The sequence below is a fragment of the Chelmon rostratus genome, chromosome 15 (assembly GCF_017976325.1).
Source record: "Chelmon rostratus isolate fCheRos1 chromosome 15, fCheRos1.pri, whole genome shotgun sequence".
Classification (NCBI taxonomy): Eukaryota; Metazoa; Chordata; class Actinopteri; order Chaetodontiformes; family Chaetodontidae; genus Chelmon; species Chelmon rostratus.
The window spans coordinates 5336872-5358295 of record NC_055672.1 but is presented as its reverse complement, the minus strand read 5'-3'; the positions used below and the strand labels follow the sequence as shown (position 1 = coordinate 5358295).

Sequence of the window (21424 nt, the reverse complement as noted above, 5' to 3'; positions counted from 1 at the left end):
TCAGGAATGTCCGCTCGTTTTTTTCAGTCCCTGCATCATTTGCATTTATCTACCTTGCAGCCTTTTTCTTTACCCGCAAAGATTGTGTGTTTGGAGAATTGTCCCTACCGTGATGCATCCCGAAATGTCAGCCAACAGGGGTTTTCTTCCAGGTGGCGAGAGGCCTGTGCCCATAGCTGTGCTTGTATTTTCAACCTCAAGCTAGATCCCAAGCTCCTGAGCTGCACAGTTACAAGTTAGTTTGCACCTGACTGCTTTTGTAGTTGTAAATGTCTCTCAGGAACTTGCTATTATGAGGTTCTCAACAGCAAAGGTGATGGCCTTTTCTCTTTTTAAAGATGAGTCTCTGGTCCTCTGCCTGCATGTCTATCCAGCCTGCTTCAGACAGCAGCCAGCAACGGGGGAAGCTTTAGCCTATACATATAGACACAGGGTGTTAACAACTAATTAAAGAATTTACTGCCTCACTAAAAGTCCATTATTGCTTTTCCCTCCCAATTATTGGCTCTATTATCAGCTTTTATGGACTCAGGTGAGCTTCCTGAGAAAGTTGTGCTTGTTTTGGCGAAGTGGTCAGCTCTGTCCCCATATACAATAACAGTTTTCAGAGCAGCCATGAAGCACAGTGGCTAGAATCTGTGAAGTTTTTGTGATAAACAGATTATCGTTTCTGAAGTGACACACTGTAGTGATGGATGATTTGCATATCTGTTTTTTCCCCGCTACATTAAATGGAATATGCTTCTGTAGCTGCTTTTCTTCTCTCTCAGGCAGGGAGCCATGTTTTGTGTGGTTCCCACATGTGCTTTCCATCTCTCTCTCTCGCTCTCGGTCTCACCTCCTTGTGTATTAATCAATCCCCGTCTCCCCTCCGTCCACTAGGTGACAGTAACGACACAGCTCTCCCCTCTGGGGGTTGGGGATGGGACGGAGGTGTAATCTTTGTTTACACAAGGTGAATTGGCTGAAGACGAGAGGTTGTAGACTGGGTGGGTGTGTCGGCGGCAGTGGTGATGTTGTGGTGATGTGGTGACGTGGTGGTGAAGTTAATGATGGTGGTGTCTACAGTGGGAAGTCCACTTACTACCCATTTACTATTCTGCTTCACATCACTCAGCAGTATATAAAGGCTCACCATAATGGCCCATTCATGGTCCTCAAGTATCATAGAACATAGAAACCTGTTTTGTTGTTGTAGTAGTAGTAGTAGTAGTAGCTACTTTGCAGCTCACATGGCAGCCACAAACCAGTGGGTCACAACTTTATTTTGTCTGATATAACCTCACAGCCCTGTCATATCAACTTCAAATATCTTACCCGTCATGTTCCAGATGTGTTCATTTGAACTGAGTGTACTGTATAAAAGTGGCTACTTTTTTCTGATGTGGGTCCCTGGTTCCAGAATTGTTTTTCTCCACTCTATAGTCCCCTTTCAGATTTTTCTCTTAACGACCAGTGTCAGTGTATTTAGGATTTAGGGGCATCTATTGGCAGAAATGGAACATAATATTCATAAATGTGTTTTCATTAGTGCAGGTTAACACCTGCATTAGAAATTAAATCTTCTGTGCTGATGATCTAACCAGGAGAGTTATGTGGCCGTCCAAGCCACAGAGGAGCTTTAGCTGTGAGTCACGTAACATTGTGCGTGGGAAAAATTAACAGGACAATTACTTCTGGAAACAGGTGTGCATGAAATAGCTCTTTCCACCTTGCAACTATGTCAGCACTTATATTACTCATAGCACTTCTCTGCTTGCATCTTAACTTATCTTCACCTACTCTCATCAGCAGTAGGTGGTATGTAGGTGCTACATTTATGCAGGTGCTCCTGTGCAGTCAGCCTAGCTGGAAGTTCATTGGTTATTTTGACAGTAAATATATAGTACAGGTAAGCCTCATACCTATGTGTGTGTTCATTTCCCTCCTAAACACAAATGTCTGCATATATTAAAACAAATTGTGATTTCTATTTTATCAAATTATCTGAGATACTCCACAATCTTCCCACATAACCCCTGCCAACTGCAGATGTTCCCCCTGAGGTACAAGCACCACTTGTCGTCACCACCATGCACCCCGCCCTATTGTACTTTGGAATCAGTGTTTCCTCTTCGTTTTCCCCACAGTATCAGTATGTGACAGAGGACAGTTGTCTGGTGTAATTATTTAACATGTTCAAACTATAACAGTGTCTGCTGGCAACCACAAAATTATGAGTTAATAGCTGTAATGATTTGGAACATGCCAGGCGGCACGTACACTCACACACAGCAGCCTAGAACAACAACAGTGATTGAGTTGTTGTTCTGACTAACGGATCATTCTTCACGTCAGTGTCATATCTGTTTCGTCAGTTTCCATCCAGTAATAACATACATTTCCCTGAAATGCAGGAAAATAAGAATCACTGTTTCTCCGTTACTGTCTGGCTTTAGGATCTATCTGATTGCAAAATAACTGATAGAGACGAGTTTGATTCAAGGGCGGGCTATTTGTGTTTTGTCACTGTTTTGGTTACCTGTAATCTCTCTCGATCGAGGACTCCACTTAAATGGATCTCAATTGCAGTCTGCCTGCTGCACTGACTGATGTTTATGATGTTGTTCCAATTTCAAAATAGATCTTTGATTAACATTGTAGTAATGTTGCTACAGGGCCAGTTGTTCTTGTCGTTAAAGCTCATGTAATTGCAGTCTGGTAATCAAAGTGTTGGTGCCAACAGCCAAGAAGTACAGTATGTATTTTAGTGGTTTTCAGGCTGGATTTCACCTGCAGGCACGTGAAGAGGTTTGGTGAAATGGTGCACATAGGTGTGTTTCAGGCGAAGTACACTATAGCAGCTGTGGTAAGGGGACTGAAATCATTCAGCACAGCAGTGTTGTCAGGTTTTACGCCAGTCTTTGTGATCTCCATCTTTCTTAAATTAAATCAAATAGTTATGTGGTTTTCAGATGCTGATTTAGCAAATGTTATTATAATATAATAAAGTGTTTCATTTAACATTTAAGATTTTAGATTACAAATCTGCTACTTGTTTTTTAATGGCACATCAGTGCACGCACACACGCTCCTCCATCTCCTCCACCCAAAAAAAATTGATCTGTCTTCTCTCTTGCAAAATACTGTTAAAGGTGCATCAACGCAGGGGCCATGCCTGTTTGGCATGCTCTGTCTTGAACTGGCAGTCATACCCTTGATTTCATCATTAAAAACTACGTGCAATGCAACAAATAAAGTTACGTTTCCCAGCGTCTCCGTCATCAACCAGGACATCAACTATAGCGAGAGATTTCTCCCACTCTGTAATGTCTGTTATGACCACAGACTCAAATGCAGCATTGAAATGTAACCCATTTATAGACTTAATTTTATATTTTGAAATATAACAATGATATAAATGAGTTGTTCATTTAAAAAAAATAGATCAGACAGCAATTTGTGGAAAACATAATTTGTAATTGTCACTTATTGGAATTGCAACATTGGTTTTGGCCATTTTACATTTTGGCTACGATGGCGCAATAAATTTGGATTCGTCAAAGTCAGTGATCCTAATCAAGTACACAGTGAATGTCTCCTCATAGCTGTCCGTTATGTGTGTGTGCTGGGTGTTCATACACAGTCCTGCTTTGCAAATGGGGAAGAAACTCTTGGAATTCCCCGTCTTCACCTGTGTAACGTTACTTGTTGAGGCTAATTTTACCCTCGGGCAGCAGGCGCTCTGGATTCCACCATATTTCTGTTCTGGTTTGTTCCTTACCTTTTGTTTATAAGCTGCCGGTTGTGTTTGGAGGTCCCTCAGGGCCGTACAGTAGCTGCTGCTGAGGACACTGAGGTTAACGTCTTCATGTGCTTTTGTGGAATTTGTTGGGGTTTGACCGGCCACAGTTTGAAAGGCTAACACACACTGGGGATTAGCCCGATTCCATTATTTTTAGAAAAATACTTAAATGCTTTTGCACAATTGCAGCTGGGATCGACTCCAACCCCCCACGGCCCTCCAGAGGTTAAGCGGTTATAGATAATAAGTGAATGAATTGATATCTAAAAATGTGACTGCTTTTAGCCCAATAAATGGTTCAGTATTTCCCTACCAGACTTTTATTCAACGAGCTTTGGTAAATAACATTTACAGGAGCCATAATTTAACATTTAACTTACTGAATAAAATTTGACAAATCATAACAAGTTACATATTTTATAGATTGAATTTTTGCTGTCTTTGACTCCTCCTCCTCAGTAGTTGTATGATCTCAGTGTTTTCTAAACCATGTATAGCCACTGTGCTCTCTGACCTGACTTTATACTTCTGATTTCACAGAGAAAATTTGAAATACTGATCCGTGATCTTACAGATAATCACTGTTGGCTAATATTAATTAATATTAGCATTCTATAGTGAATGTCATACTCAGATGTATTTTAATAGCTTGTGCTTCTGATCTTTTTTTTTTGCCAGTGCCTCAAAATATAAGGAAATCTCGGATCCCTCAATAGGTTGCATGATTGGTGAGCAGTACAGTTTGACTACTGTTCAACAGTATTTTCCCAAGAAAGAACCAACGATTAAGGTATAAAAGATTATGTAGCATATTTATTTTCCCCTTACCAAAGTAATTATCTTGTGACCTTTTAGATTTATGTTGTGACCCCTTATGGGCTCCCACCCCCCAGTCTGAGCCACTGAATTGTTTTAAACAATCTAAGCATCTATTATTAATATCTCCTGTGGGTCTTCTGGCCGTGTGTTGTGCTCGTATTTGCAGAACTACATGGTAATCTCTGTAAGCTTTTGTTACAGGATTATATAGTTTATTTAGATGGTGACAGGTGTCCTGCAGGAGTTGGAGGCCATTTGTTTAAAAAGCGATCCTTGTGAAAGAATCAGCCCGAGGTGACACAGGGCACTTCCTCTCAAACATCAGTTACACCAGGTTTTGCATCCATTTTGTCCCCTTTTCTTCTCCTCCTGTCACCAGCTTCCGTGCTGCTGGCTCATGCATTTGCATCACATGGTCGTGTATTGAAAAAAAAACGTGACCACAGGTGTCAAGAAAACCATGACAGTAATGGAGGAGGGAGGCTCCGACAGTGACGGGGCAGCACTGTCGGCACGATCTGTCTGTCAGTCTGTCAATAACTTATCATTAGCCCTTCAGGCCAGGCAGCTAAGGTCCTGTCCCAGTCGACAGCACACACACCTCGCACACACACCTTTACGCTCCCATTAATATCACAGAGTTCATCTCGAGTTTGACAGACAGGGACATACCCGAGCTGTCTCTGCATACAGCCAGTGGGGAAATGCGCCATGACACATGACTTCCAACGATAAATCTGAACTGGAGACAGCACACTCACCTGAAAACTCAACATGTCCTTCACAGACAGGATATATTAGTCCTTGTATTGTGTTGTTGATATATCTTTTGTTCGTTAATGCCATCAAATATAGAAATAACCTAGATGTTGGATTTTTGAGGGTGTTGGCCAACTGTTATGCAAAAAAGGCAAAAGTATCTCCTGATCTGGAAACAGGATGTGCTGATGCTCTGCAGGATATACGGTCTCATTTGTTATTGAGAACTTATTCATTTTGGCACAGACAAATTGCATTTTCATGGTGTAATTGTGATAGTGTCCGCCTACATTCACCTGTTTCGTGAGACCCTTCAGTCCCAATCAAAATCTTGCACAGGATACTGAATGCTGCATGTTATTCTTATTTTTTTTTATGGGTAACTCAGTAAGCACCACAAGCAATATTCCATGCACGCCCATTGTTTTAGTGGCTCCACGACGGAAACCTCAAATCCTCTACAAATGAAATAATCTGCGTAAATGAGTGGGAATAGTTCCCCTTCCACACACACAATTTGAATATGGGTTTGGACAGCATTGATTTTCCAAAAAGATACAAAGCCAATATTGTTTCTAGAAATAGAAACATAGATCATAAAATAAATCTATATTAGCGGCATTACCTCATTTAATTTGAGTTTTAACATGCTGAAAATCTTGAAAACAATTCAGACTCTGTTCTATGTTTACTATTTACCATTTAATTTATTTTCTGATTCGACTTTAAGCTACGTATAGTGTGAATAGTATGCACCACGTGCCCTCGGAGGTGATAATAACAGATGAAGCAGCAGCAGCCGGCGCAGGCCTGCGGAATGCCGGGACGCTTGCACCTCTCGTCGGGGGCGCTCAGTTAAAAACTCCCCCGCAGTCATTGGAGATGGCCTCGCTTGTTTTTCTAAGCACCCTTTGAGCTTTTTCAAGTGCAGAATTAGGGACTGTTTGGGGAGTTAACCGGGACACTTCTGCACCCTCGAGACAGGAAGACTGATTGGTGATATCTGTGATTAATAGCTCTGCCTCTCTCTCTCTCTCTCCAGATGTCTTGAGCCATTATCCTCTGTGTTTTTTTTCAATATGTAAATTCCTACATAATCAGTTCCTCCACGCTAGTGTTTAGTTTGGGAGATAGAGTTGATATGATGTTGGTTTTTTTTTTTTTTCTTTTCCTGCTGGTTTTGGTTTCCTTTTCTCTGCTAATTTGCTGAGAACAGATTCATCCTCTCTGATAGAAGATGGGGCGCATAAATCACTTTTAGTAATGCATTACATCATTACATTATTGAATTAAATAAATTAATACACAAATACACTGTTGCCTGCTTCTGCATTAATGACTTTTTTTTTAGCTGTAAAAAAAAAAATCAGTGCCTTTTAACATGTAGGAATTACAGGCATTTCTTTTGCCGCAGTCCCCCTCTCCCCCCGAGGTGATTACATGTTCCTATGACAGATTGCTTGTACCATTATTGTATGAAAATGGTTTATACTCCATTTCAGTTTTAATGCGATCAGTTTGGAATTGTTAAAACCGCCTGTTTGCTTTAAAAACAAGTTTGGTTCCAAGGCAGTATTTCAATGCTGTACTGTGCCTCACGTGGTGCTAACTATAGTTTATTGGCCTCACCTAAGCAGGCAGGCCTCATGTTATTTTGGTGCCTTTATGTTACATTCTTTTGACCCACTTCCCTGATTCGCCTTGTTTATGCCAACCGCAAGTGTTTTCTTACAAATACAGTATAGATTTATTGTCACCAGTCATAGCAGGTATATCTAGTAATAAACTAACAGATTAAATGTCCCATGAAAATGTAGCCAGGCAGGCTCTGATTGTTTGTGATAAAAGGTAAACGTGCTCAAATCAACACAACCTAGCATAGTGTTTGAGGAGTGGCAGGTCAGGCTTATATAAAAGAGACACAAGTCTGTAGGTGAAAATATGCTCCTGGCAGTCAAATAAACGAATTATTTTTAATTCCTCTATTTTTCATGGGTTGTTTATGTGGCCGATAATCATAAGCCTGTGCATCTTTTTATTTATCGCTCCATTTATTGCCGTGACATTCCTCGTTCTTTCACCTGTATTTCTGCCTCTGTGTTAAAAGATCCTGAGATTAATCAGAGTTTCTATATCAGAAGGCCCTGCCCAGTTGCTGATGGATATCATGCTGGCTTTGTTACTGCAGTTGACAAATTGCAGGGGAGCAGCAGCTCACAGGGTTTGTTTAGCATTCCAGATCTGATGTGTTTTGAAAAGTATTAATGGAGGACATGGAGGCATGAGATATCACCTTACAGGTTGAGTCAGGAGCTCTTGTCAAAACCAGAGTGGGCCTGTGAGGGGAGGCTCTGTCATCATGACACTCTTATGCTTCATCTCACGCCTTGAAACCCCAGGATGGGCTATGATTTTCTGCTTTGGCTCTCAGTGAACCAAGAAATATATTGTGTAGTAACATGTTTTTAAAACGATTAGCAACGTCTTCATTTTCTGAAACACACTATTGAAACAAGTTTTGCTTGTCTGTGACCTAATTTATGTTTCATGTTGTTGAAAAACGAAATCTATAATTTTACTATATTTGTTATTCACTTCTTTCAAACACTGGATATCTATTGTTAGAATGAAAATTCTACATTTTTATATGAGCGCGATTAATAAACTATTGGAAGCGTGTGAAGTGAGTGGCCAGTGTGTCTCTTGTGTATTAGTGCATTTAACTGGGGGAGCTGTGCTTCCTGTGGCAGTGACCTTCTCCCTGTGGCAGCTGGGAATTACAGTCATTCAGTGTGTGTCTCGGCATGATGGATGACACCTGCACCCGTTGAGCAATCACTCCCTGGTGCACTTTTGTTTTCTTTCTCACTTTTGCGTGGGAGCAAACGGTGTGCATTCCCGAGCCAAAACCAACTCAGATAATCATCTGCGTGATGTATGATCTTCTCTCTTTGGAAGACAAGTCATCAGACGACCTGGAATATCTGGCCAATCCGGTGGCGGCAATACAAGTGCTACCAGTGAGGCTACTTGTTGAGTCCATCCCAGAGACTTACTTCAACACAAAAGCACCCCAGCTGAATAAGGGATGATGCAGCAGTTTTTAACACCCGGCCTCGTTGTGTGTGCCATGTGGTCTTCTTATCCACGACCCGAAACAAAAGCCAAATTCCACGGCTGTTAAAGTGCTGCATATGATGTCAGCTCTGTGCATTAAGAAAACCAGGCGTCGAATCAAAACTGCATGTTGTCGCAGTATAAAATCTGTGTAATTTCTCTCTGTATCCTTGTAGCTGTTTTGTTTCCACTGCACAATTAGCCTTTATACTGTGTCTTGGCGAAGAATGCAGTTGTGGCATGTAGCAGCACTGTAGTGTATATGTAGGAGTGTGTCTTTATGGCTGCGCTCCAGACGCTCCTTTGTCATTAGCGCCTGTGTCTAACTGAGTGTGTCTGCAAGGCGCTGGATGACAAGCCCTGTCAGTACCATTGTGGTCCAGAAACAAAAGAGCCTTCAAATAAGGGAATCTCCCAATATGTCACTCACTGATGCATAGCAAAGCCATAAACGTCAACCAGATGGCAGGTCACTCTAATATTACTCCCCCTCCTCACAGCTGGAGGAGGTGGATGCCTACAGGAGAAGTTGAAGCCGGAGAAGGGGAGGCTGAGCTAAGCTGCTCAGTAGCATCATCTCGTTGGTTTGCCCTCACCATGCTCAGTGACTGTGCATCAGAGGCTACAGAGGAGTGTGAAGTGCTCCCGGGAGTGTGTGGGTTCACTACTACCGCGCTCTATGATTAAACAGTAGCATGTGCTGACAGCTGGAGTGGAAGAACATGATGCACAGGGGCACAGTGCAGCGAGGAGCTGCCTCTCAGTGGTGTCGGGGAAAGTACATATGTGGTGTCTTTTGTTGCAGAGATGTGTCCAAGACGTGTCACCGCCAGAGCTGAATCCAAATAAACGACAGTCATACTTGGCAGACTGTATGTTAAACCATTAAATATTTCCTGCAAAGCTGGAGCAGAAAACAAATCAGCTGCATAAAATATCAGCCATTAAGTGCCTCACTAAGAACAGCCTCAGCAGATCGAAATGTATTGCAGTGGCAGGTGCATTTTTTTTGTGTAGCTGTCATCAGTTATATAAATGCAACACCCTCCTCTGCACCTTTTTGTAATTTGATTGACAAGGAACACAACAGCATTTGTTCTCGCTTGACTCTTACTTACGCTTGAGTGGAAAAACTTTCACTGTTGCTCTCTTCACCTTTACAGCACAGAGAGCCTTTGTGACTGGAAGCTGTCAAGAGACATCCTGGGACCTGAAGTGGAAACAGGCCAAAAAAAGACAACACTCCATCACTAAATTACTTTCCAGTTGCGTTAGTTATTATACCTTTATTTTACATTATGGCTGAATAATTAATCCAAATATTATTGTCATCAAAATATGGCCAAGTGTAATATTCAAATTACAGGAGCAGCAGTTTTATTGCATCACAACATGCCATTAAAAATGAAATGTTGCGGTGGCACAGAGATGCTCATATTCTTCAGGCACGTGCTTGTTTCATGCAAAACCCAGCAAAAATCACTTTATCAAATTCAAACTTTTTTCAGTGACAATAAAATGCCTCTCATTTAGCCCTACTGTCTGAGGGTGAATTAATTCACTGATGGATAGAATACCTCAGGTAGTGTTAGTAGTCAGTGGATATGTGTAATGGGAAGTGTGTTAATCATTGCATATTGATTCTGTCCTCTATGGCAAACCCCCAACATGTCAATATAGATAGACATAAATCAATTTAAACTGAGTTTCAACAAGAGTGGTACCTACAGAGGTTAATTTAGGATTATGCGCGCACTTGTTCTCTTACATTTTCCATCGAACACTACAGCCTCTTGTCTCGTCTGCCAACAGCTGTTCTTAAGGTGCCTCGTCTGCAACGGCGTTAGACAGATGCTCAAACAAACACAACGTTGTTTTGCATTCACACTTGTCATCGTATAATCCTTCTGCAACTGCCACGTTGGAGGTACCACATGCATTGCTAACTGACATTAAACTCGCATCTAAAGTCACTGGTCCATAGTGCGCTCAGACACCAAATACTGACAGCCTGAGAACAAAACTCAACACACTGAACTAATCACTGTATCTGAACGGCGCAGTGGGGCAGGCCTGTTAATTAGTAAAGAGTGTTAACTACTGTTACCGCTCTAAGTTAATGAAGCATTTGGTAACCCGTATCCTTTAGAGTTCCTGTAATCTGAGGTTTACGATGAGGCCCAAAATCTAGTGGGAATCATTTTAAGTTAAGTGTCCAGATGTGCACAGCTGCTCTGGTCACTTGCAGGTACAAGTAACAATAGCAGTGCACTCCTTTTGGTTAATAATGATAACGTGACTTGAGCCTTTACCTCACTGATATATTTGCTGCTGTTGTTTTCTAGTCCCACCTCTCAGTCTATCTATGATGGTATTATTTGTATTATTTTCCAGACTCTATCCCATTTTACACCTTTTCCGGCTTACAAATGTAAGAGGCACACATGTTACCCATTACAAGAAAGATGTGCACCTTTTAGCTACAGTACGAGTAATGATTAATCCCAAATTCTGATGCAATATTCTGATAATCACATATTTGTCATGTCCCCTCCATTATTGTGTATGTGGTGTGTGGAGACAGTGCTGCGCCAACATCCAACATGTTCAGCCAGTGACTAAAGGCTACTGTTCATGTGACAAATTAATACATTTTTCTAAATGTACCCACACAATAAATCACGATCCACTTGAGACCAAACTGGAAATGTTTTCTTGGCCTTAATATCAGTCTTCAGAATCAAAAATAAAAACACTTTGAATCTGTACAGTGATCTAAATACTGTATGTTCAGGTCATAACCTGTAGGTCTTTTCACGTCATTTCACGTGGTAGTCTAATGTGAGCAGATCAGGTGAGATTATAAAACCTGCAGATAGTTACTAACTAACTTAAGTTTTTGCAAATGTGATGGTTTTGCAGATGCAAAGTGGCATAAAAACTTAATTTTTCTGCTAGAAAGTGAATACGGCTTCTTTTTAAAATGCATCACAAACAATTTGCAGGAGTCTTTTGGAGATTTGGAGAATTTTAGAAGTTGCTAGTATGGTCTTCTCTTTGCTTTTGCTTCCCACTTAGTGTCCAGGTGTACTGTTTGGATGAGTTTGCAGAAATTCCTCTTTTTTTTTCTGCACTTTGCTCTCTCACCACTTCATCTCATGTTGGAGCATGTTCGGTCACTTCCCAGTATTTTGTGTTTGCACAGGCTGATCGAGCAGGCAGGCAGGCAGGTTTGGTTTCATCATGTAATCTGATTACCTGCTGAAAGATCTCACCTTCACTGCAGGCCTATTAATAGCAAAGGCATTCAAAGCACTCTTGTATTTACCTTCTCTGTGCAGTATCATTAACAACCATAGTCAAGTCAGATTTGTTGATATAGCACATGTCATACTATCTAGGCTAAATGTGCTTCACACACAATGAGTATGACGAAAATGAAATAGAGGATGTATATATATTTAAGTATATATAAAGGAAAAATCTCATAACAATTATTCATCCGCAGCCCTCTCGCTACCCACCCTAACAGAGCGAGACCAGCACTGGCTAGCCTGGCCTGAGAAAACAGGTCTTAAGCTTGCTTTTAAAAGACGGTGCAGCTGTTATGCATCCTATATCATCAGGCGGTTTGTCCCAAAGAAGGGGGGCCCATTGTAACTAAATGCACCTTCACCAGGTTTACTTGTGATCATGGGTACAGTTAGGACACCAGTGTCTAATGATCTGAGGGCTCTGGAGGCTTTATAAGTCGGCCAACTGAGCCGTGACAGATGGAATTTTGTTTGACTCTTGCCCGCCGGTAGCTTGGCCCCCATTCGAACATTAAGATTCAACTGTAGACAAAGTCATTTTTCCTGTGTTATTTCACTTGATAATTACTTCCCTGGAAAACCCCCAGAAGACACATTCTTTTATAGACAATATGTTTAATTGAGCAAATTAGAAAGAGTCCATATTGCACGGCAGCTGTGTACACACACGTGGAATCTGCAAGGGAAGCCCTCGGAGCACAAGTAAAGGGATGTAGTGAGAATTGTGAGTTTAAAAAAAACTGAGTCAGAAGGCCTCCGTGCCAAAGCAGTGGCTTTTCAACACAGATGCACATAGTTAGCGTGTGTGTGAAACCTCAGAGTCCCTCACTGATCACCCGCCTGCATTGATTCTCCAGCTGCTGGCACATTGTTGATGTACTGGGTTTGCATGGATGATATGGTTGGTGGCCTCAGCCCTTCAACGTGCAGACAATTATAGTCACTCACAGGAATTTTGGAAAGAAGTCTCATTGGATCACTCATTTAGACCCATGTTCTTGCAAAGAGGGCACAAGCCTCAAAACACCAAGACTTATTGAGGTATTTGGCGTTTAAATCAGGCAGAGTGATAATCAGAGTGATGATAAGGTTCGCGTGGAGGGTTGGCAGGCACTGGCTGTCTGTCAAAACCATTCGGTGGCAACAAGGAGTACATTTATACAACACTCTTACTTTAAAAACTGCTTTAAAATTGAAAAGGAAAAAATCACATGGACCAACATCTCCTTACTTGTGCCTGGGTTAGCAGTAAGGCAACTTTCTTATCAGATTATTTAAAGGTGAGCTGTCAAACTTGACATAAGAGATCAGATTTACGTTGCAATGTGATCCTCCAGGGCTTTAACAGATATGTACAAGTTCACATTGTGTCAATATGGTAGATTTGACCTGTGTACACCAGCAGTGTCATGTGCCCACTGTAAAAAGAGAACTTCACAGTGATATAAGCCAGAGAAAAGCAAAGAAATTCTCACGTTTGAGAAGCTGGACTAGCGGCTGTTTACATTTTTGCTTGACAAGTGACAACCATGTGTCAACCGTCTTAAGACAAATTTATGCTTAAAGCAAAGGGTGAATGAAAGTGCCATCACAAATAGCTACAGCATAGGTTGAGATTCTTTTGATAAAGAGCGATAGTGGGCGATATGACCTAAAATTTGTGTTGTTGTTGTTTTTTTACAGCAACAGTTTTACTAAAGTTAAAAAGGATCCTCCACTCAAAACATGATTCTACCTGTTTTTCCTACCTAGTTAAAAAGATTAAATAAAAAAAAAACAGATGTGTTTATTGGCTTCAAACAAGAATGAAAATGAGGTATAGGCCTACATGTGTTTTGGAAGGAGTAACCTGTCCCACAATTTAGGATAGTTATTAAATGTAACGTGATGCATTCTCAGAGTTAGGCGAGGGGTAGGATTTAGCATCTTAACAACATTTATTTGGCAGAAAACCCAAAGTATATTGCATAAGCACAACAGTCAGTGTACCGGAGGCATATCTGTCTTTACAGCAAGAGACACACATGCAACAAAACCAGCTGAGCTTGCGTTAACTCTGGCTATGTGAGGAGACACAAAAAGCAATGTGAAAAAACAGTTTCCCACATCCAAGCTACTACTCTGGTTATTTAATTGGCTTCAAATGAGGCTTAACGTTCACACGGTTTCTCTTGGCTGTGCCTCAATATTAAATATGGCAACATTGCTCCAGCATGTGGGTCTATATTAGACGCTACCAGCCATATTAGCAACGGAGCATGCTAACGCCAAATTCAACAAGCTGTCCAGCAAAATAAACAGTAGAGCACCAAAAAAATAGCAAAACTTCCAGGTTCTAAGTTTGGACTTGGTATCCATCCATCCTTGAACTTCATTTTGAATCTAATCATGTTTTGTATTGTATCAGTCCAAAGTAAAAGGATTAGTGCACAACATAGCCAGTTGTTGTTAGGACATTTCCATCAAGTTAATCCACTGGGCCTTCACCTCAGATGGTGGATGAAAAGTCTTCATCTACTGCCACCATGTTGGTTCTTGCAGCTAACAACAGAAATAATGCAGTTCGTTGCTCGTAATGTTACTTTCCACATCTTCGTAATACAAGAGTTGGCATTATAGCAAGGAAAATAGTTACTAACTACTACTCCAGTTCTATGAGTACGTGCTTAGCCCTCTACCAGCATGTTTTCGCAGCCATATATGTGTGCTGCTATGTTGACTGTGTGTCTCTGTGTGGTTTACTTTTCATATCCTAAGACAAATCCACATCTGTACAACACTTGCAATTAAAAGTTTAGAAGGTCTCGATTTTAGATGAATTGAACAAATTGAACAGCAATTACTTTATGAGCACAGAATGAGAATTTACAATGAGACGTTATCTTTGTTGCCTGAAAACTCTGACAGTGTCCGTCCTCTCTGTCCTGCTGCTATTACGGATGTCTAAACCAATGACCCTCAGCTCGTTCGTGGACACATCTCTTCTGTTGCGCTATGACGAATAATGCGTGATGTACTCTGGCTTGTAGGAAAATGTTGTTCATTAAAAGATGCAAAAAAAAGAGAGAGAAACACTTAATTAACAATGATATAAGCTTGTTCTTCTTATTGTTTGTTCCTGTTATTTACAATTGTCAATGGGATTTTGAGTTTTTACTTATCAAACAGAACCTGGAAGTTCTTCGCTTCAGGCTTCTATCGCATCCCGTCAAGGTTTATTTCTCCTTAGGAACCTGCTCACTCTACGTTATCCCTCTTAGAACACAGCTTACTACTAAAGGATTCAATAACGTGACAGAAAATAATGATTAAAACATATTTTATTGGTTTAAAATTAGTCTACTCTCTTCTGTCACTGCTCCATGCAGCGGCACTGAAAGTAACCATAGCAACCGCCTCTCACTGTGGGCAGGCCAGCAGGCAGGATAACTTATTTCTTTATAGTTATTTAGCGTAATCATGTCAAATTTGGAGAAGTGACGGGATATCCCAGACCTAAGAGAGTACCACGTTGATCGCCCATGCTGTGCTTTTCTTGGTGTTTTTTGTCATGTCTGTCTTGAGCCTGGTGCATTAACAGATTTTAGTCTATGACTGTTGCTATGGCTTCCCTGGAGTACCTGAGTCTCTCAAGAAATAAACACAGCTGAATTTTGGTGATCAGAATTGAGTTCTAAAATTATTTCATTGACTTATTCTGACTGCTTCTGCTTTTTAGGTCTGGTGGAGATCTGCTTGATGCATCCCCTCGATGTAGTGAAGACAAGGTAAGCCACTCGTTCAACCATGAGAACTCATACACTAACTCATATTTTGTGTAAATTTACCTAATGCATAAGCTACTTGCAAGAAAGCAAGTATTGGTCCACATCTGCCTTGAATCCTCTTGATGGGTATTTGGGTCTTTGCAGTGAAGTTCCAAGCATACCAGGTCTTTTTTCCCAGCTCAGCAGGCCTGGCCAACTCTGCACTCATTCTCCACATAAGTGGGCACCGATGCCAAGAGCCCAAGACATTTTGTGGAAAATGAAATGCATCATTTATACATTTATTCCCCACACAATGCTAACGTTAGATGTTTTAATGTTTGCAAATCACTCAAATATTTTACCTTATTACTTAATTTAAGAAAAAAGAATCAGGCCATTTTTTCTTTTTTTTTTGTTATGGTCTGTGGTTCATGTGAAAGAAGGGGACACACAGGATAAATCAGAATGGCTACGTTTTAATAGCTTGTTTTCCGTTACCGTCTCCTATTTGTGTGTCATGCAAGAGTGGCAGCAGTCTTGAGCTGCTGAGTGATCAGGAGCCTCACACCACAGTGTCTCAGCCAGCCGTAAACAGGTCGTGGGCTACTACTAAAGCTTTATAGTCTTTCACAGGCCTAGCCAAGACCTCTGGCTTCGTTCTGAGCCCCCCTGCCCCATACTTGTCAGTAAATTGTACTGCTTTTTCTGTCATTTACGGCAGCAGTTTCTTGGTAAATAAATTGCTTGGCGTGCCTTTTAAAAAAGTGAGATGGTTGCACTTTGAAGGCAGTGCCACCACCAGAACACAGAGGAGGAAACGCGGGGATAAAAGCCAGGGGTGAGCGGCGTTGTATTAGTAGATATTTGATACTTTGAAGGCACACAGTGTGATTTATGTTCACATGTAGAAGCTCTGGGGGTTTATTACAGGTAAGTCTTGAGCTCTGCCTGTCCGTCCTCACACGGGGTCAGGGTTAAAAGTGCACTCACTATTTTCTTTGTAATGCTCTTCCTTAAAAAGAGGTAAAAGCTGCTTTAAAAACGGACAGGTTTATCTGTTTGTTTTCTCCGTTTGTGTCGCCATGTGTTTACGTTGATTGATTCTGTGGCTCAGAATGGTTCTGTGTAAACTGCTTCCTGTTGGTCTTGGCTCAGGGTTTATTCTTGGTTTTTGCTCCTTTTTTGCAAGGCAAGAAACAGCAGTTTTTTTTTTTTTGTTTGTTTTAATTTGGAGATTTAGATGACGTCATGAGAGTCTAAACAACAAGGAGGTTGCTGCTTATTTTGAATGCCAGACAAACACACAGAAACATACCATACATGCCTGGATTTGCATGAACACTGTACATGCATGTTCGCACACTTAACATCCACACATGAATTCATAAGCCGAGCATACATACCAGCTAATTGGGACACTGAGGGAGCTGAAATCTATTAGCAGGAACCTTGGAGCCGAGAGTCAGACACGGACACACCTCCGCTGGGTCTCTCTCTCTCTCCCTCGCGCTCTCTCAGGCATGGCTCTTATTAGGCATTGGCTGCTGCTTTAATGTCCACCGGTCCAAATTGAACGGCAACTGGAGTAAATTTACTTTTTTCCACCAACTCAGAATCAAAGGGATTTTTTTCTTTCTTTCTTTCTCCCTTTTCCTCTTTTTTTTTTTTTTTTTTTTTTTTTGAAGGTAAACTTGACTAAATGTGTACCTGCCTGGCAGCCCATGTTTACCTATTTCCCAAATGAGGGTTTATCTTTCTCTCTGAGGGGGGAGGAGGAGGGGAAAGATTTAGGATTAGCTGCAGCAGTTGGTGTAGAAACACTCCACCAGTTGCCAGATACTGCTGTTATGAATCAGAAAGGAGCATTTGGCAGCTTTTTCATTTAAACACATACTGATTCGTCCTCCAAGACGACTACTTTGGCAGATTAATGTATAGCTTTGTTCCAGAGATTTGAAAAAAGGTAGCACACACAACTTCAAACTATGATTGATAGCACAAAATCTGGACCACTAGATGTTTTTTTAAAGGAGAGTAGGAAAACAAGTCCACTGTGACTGTTAGAAATGCTATTAAAATACTGATGCTTTTGGGTAATTATGGCAAGTATTTGACTAGACCACACTGCACACTGCTTTAGATATGGGACGTAAAAGTGAAAGTCTTGTCAGTTGATTCATAGTGTGTCTTTTTGCCTTTGTTGTTGTACTTTTACTCCCCGTTGCGCTGCTCACTGACCAGTCAAGCCATGACCCCCTTCACTCACCTTTGCTAACAAGTACATCTATCTTACATCTGAGGGACTCCTGCAGAGCCCACCTTCCCTCAGCGTGACTTACTGCCTCTTTCATCGTTGTTAAAGACTTGAATGTGAATACATTTGTATTGGCCATTTGTGTGTAGGTTCAGTGTCTTGCTTACGACTTGTTTTACTGGACAAATGCATATTAATAGCATTAGTTGTAGTGTGAAATGGCCTTTTTTATCAGAGCAATGAATATTTTCATTATAAATTAATCATTTGTTGTAGAACGTTCGAGGAAATTGTGCTTATCTTACCCAAAAATACTCCACTTACAATGATAGACACAGACAGAAAGCAGAATATCATCATTTTCATTATCCATTCTTTGATAATGTACACACACCGAGGTGCAGACCAAACTGAATGTCAACACAAGCACATCAGGTCGGATGAAGCCAAATAGCCAAAATCGTTTGGGGAATAAAGCATGGTATGTTGGAGGAAAGCTGTGTGCCTTGATTAGTTTTTCTGAGCTATTTTAAGTTCAGTGCAACTATTAATTACACAAGTAACTTCACATCTGCAGCTGTGACAGTTCTGTTTCTTGTTTTTTGTTGCTTTTAATACACGCAATCCAAAAATTAAAGTGAATCCAGAAATTGAGACATTTTTCTCATTGTGAGTCACTGTAAATGTAGCATACTTCACACAAAGTAAACCGTTAATTGCCCCTGACCCCCCCCCCACCACCACCACCACCCCTCCTTCATCGGCAGAGGGAGGGGGTGATGATGGAGGATGCGATGCGGTGTGGGGAGAGAGGCCAGTCGTCAGTTTAGCCGAGAGAGACAGTGGGACCGGAGTTACAGCTTTTCATTAACCTGGAAACCACCTAGTTACATGGTTCATGGGCTGGTCTCAGCTCACTTGGAGGTAACAAAGGGTGTCGGGCGGCACTTTCTGCAGGGGGCTGTGCGCTCGGGGCACCCCATCTGACTCTGATCAGGTTCTCCCTCTCATTAGAGAGTTGGACTGAGCCTGCATTTCCCTTCATGTCAAGATCGTGTTACATGGAGCTCCTCCCTTATACACATGCATGCGCAAACTTACTTACTCTCATCTGAAAGCAGCTTCCCGTCAGTCCCTTTTACTTCCGCCCAAATACCGAAGCCACACCTTCCTCATGTTTGCACCTCCCTGAACAGCTCCTCCTGTCATCGTGAACTTCCTGCAGTTTCTGCAGCGTGCACGTGATCTGATGTGTTTGCCGTAATGAGCCCCAAAGATGCATTTTGTGCAGTAACTCTTGACTGAGCCACTCCTTCTTCACCTCTGTTGCTCCTCCGCACTCGCACTTTCTCCCTGTTCCCGTCTTTCATGCTTTCCCATTCTCATTTCTCCTTGTTCCCTGGCTCATCGTCTTTCTTCCCCCTCTCCGATAACAACGCTTCCTCCAGCTTTTTTAACCCCTCCCACTGAACATTAACTATTTATACTGTTTTTACATTTTGTCGTCTGTGGTTTTAGTTTTTCAACAGTCATCTCAGTTAGCCTGTTGTTGAATCAGTCACTGCTTTTTGTTAATATAAGCCATATTATATAACAATGTCATCAACAACATGTTGAATGCATTGTTTAAACTTCCATCATTCCTTCTGAATTTGTAGCTTGTTGAGCGATTATGTAATGTTTTCTTTTAAATCCCTGTTGTACATGTGTTTTAGCAGATTTGTATTGAATTATGCAATTCTGTAAATTGTCTTGTATGACATGGCTGTCAGACTCATTGCAAACCGCTAACCCTGCCAGTAGCCTGTTTCAAGCATGATTAGAAAAACCTGGTACTGGCCCTTGCTCGTGGCAGTATCCATGGCAACACTACCTCCATTTGGTCACAGCACGCATGAAAGTGTGTCCCGCTTGGGGGCCTTGAAAGTGATCTTTGATGAGGGTTCTGACAGATGACGTCCAGTCTTTTTTGGAAACGAGTGACAGCGCTGAGGACGGCCCAAAGGCTTCACCCCACCTCCTTCTCCGTTTGCCCCCAACTGCTTGGTGAACCCCAGTGCACTTATGGAGGAATCCCTGACACAACCCTCAAACAGCAGGGCACAAAGCAGCAGCAGCCTGATAGCTGATCTTGCCTTGTAAAGGAGCAGGCAGGTCAGCGGTCGTCAAGCCGGCTCCTAATCCCCCCGGCGCTCTGAGACCGCAGGGCAAGACTTTACTCACAGTGTTAAGGCAAACACATGCAGCGTGCGTGCAGGATAAACCGAGTTCAGTCTGTGCGTCGCTTCGGTGCACGAGCACGAATCCAGTGCAAAGGGGAGAGAGCAAGTCGCAGCAGAGCAGCATATTTGGCAGGATTAAAAATGCTTTTGCGTTCCAGTCGTGCTCTCTTGGATGATGCCTCAGTCCTCTGTATGAAAAATGCGGCTCAGCTGAATTATTTGTCTAATCAGATTGAAAATGTAAACTATTGTGATCATGTGCAACATGCACTGATGAAGAGATAGACATAACTTCCTACCGACCTGCTCAGTATCCTTAAGTATTGCGTCCACATTGAACGATTCTGCACCTCCCATCACAGGCTTGCAGTTTAACCCATACTTTATCCACATTTTATTTGCCATAACTCCAGTCTTTCCCCAACCTGCTGCATACTAACAGTGTTCCCATCAACATATTTTTATGCGTTTTTTGAAGAATCACGTTCGAAAAAGTTGATGAAAATGGTTTGGATCATTGAACATAAACTGGAGTACTTCCTTCCTTCCTTTGCTTTTCCTTAAGAGTGTCACTCATTTTTTTTTCACTTCACAAGCTATTAAATTGGTAAGTTCATGAATAACGTGAAATTCGGGACCTAAAAATGGGACGTGCAGGTGGTCCCATTTTTGTGGCAGTATATGATGCATATCATGTAACTGCAATTGCAATGTCATTTCGTTGTCAACAAAATGCAACGACTTCAAACTTTAAAAACCTTACCCCATTACTTTTAATGTGACTGGTGTTGCAACAGTTACCCACAGATGTTGGGGATGTAACTAGCCTAGAGATTTCAGGTACAGATAGAGGTACACATAAAGAGCAGGTGTGTGTGTGTCTGTGTGTTTGTGAGTGTGTGTCTGTGTGTTGTACTGGAGCACCTGTAATCATTATCAGTGAAGGGGTTCACATTCCAGTACACTAATTACAGAGTGGAGGCATTGTGTGCTTTGATTTCACTAGACCCTGACTGTGCTGCAACCACAGTGCAGCCCCCCTGCTGCCCCATCTCTCTCTTTCTTTTTGACTCTGAAAACTCACACGTGCTTGTCTGTACATCTTTTATCCCGCCTCCATCACCCATTTTCCAACCTCATACTAGCAGTTTTTGAGTCTAGTTGAGCAGATGATGACTGGGCTGCAGTGGAGGCAGGCATTGCAGCGAGCTTACGTTTTTCACCTAGTGCATGAAGTGCAGCCTCAGTCTTCTCCTTCCCTGATGTAGTTCTGAGAATCTGTACAGAGAGTGACCACTGTTCTCTCAACAGCCATCAATGTTTACGTACTCACACAAGTCGCGCTCTCGTCCTTGTGGGAGTTGCCATTGGTGTCTGAAATGTCGCTGTGGGCAAATCTGTAGCAA

General features: G+C 41.8%; 1 protein-coding gene across 1 annotated transcript in view; it reads left to right on the top strand.

The window, feature by feature from the left end:
* The window catches only part of slc25a21 (solute carrier family 25 member 21), a 96903-nt gene that overhangs the window by 47999 nt on the left and 27480 nt on the right, over positions 1–21424 (top strand). The window contains exon 3 of the mRNA XM_041953917.1: positions 15512–15560. Coding sequence (XP_041809851.1) covers positions 15512–15560 — 49 coding nt within the window. The remainder of the gene's footprint in view (positions 1–15511; positions 15561–21424) is intronic.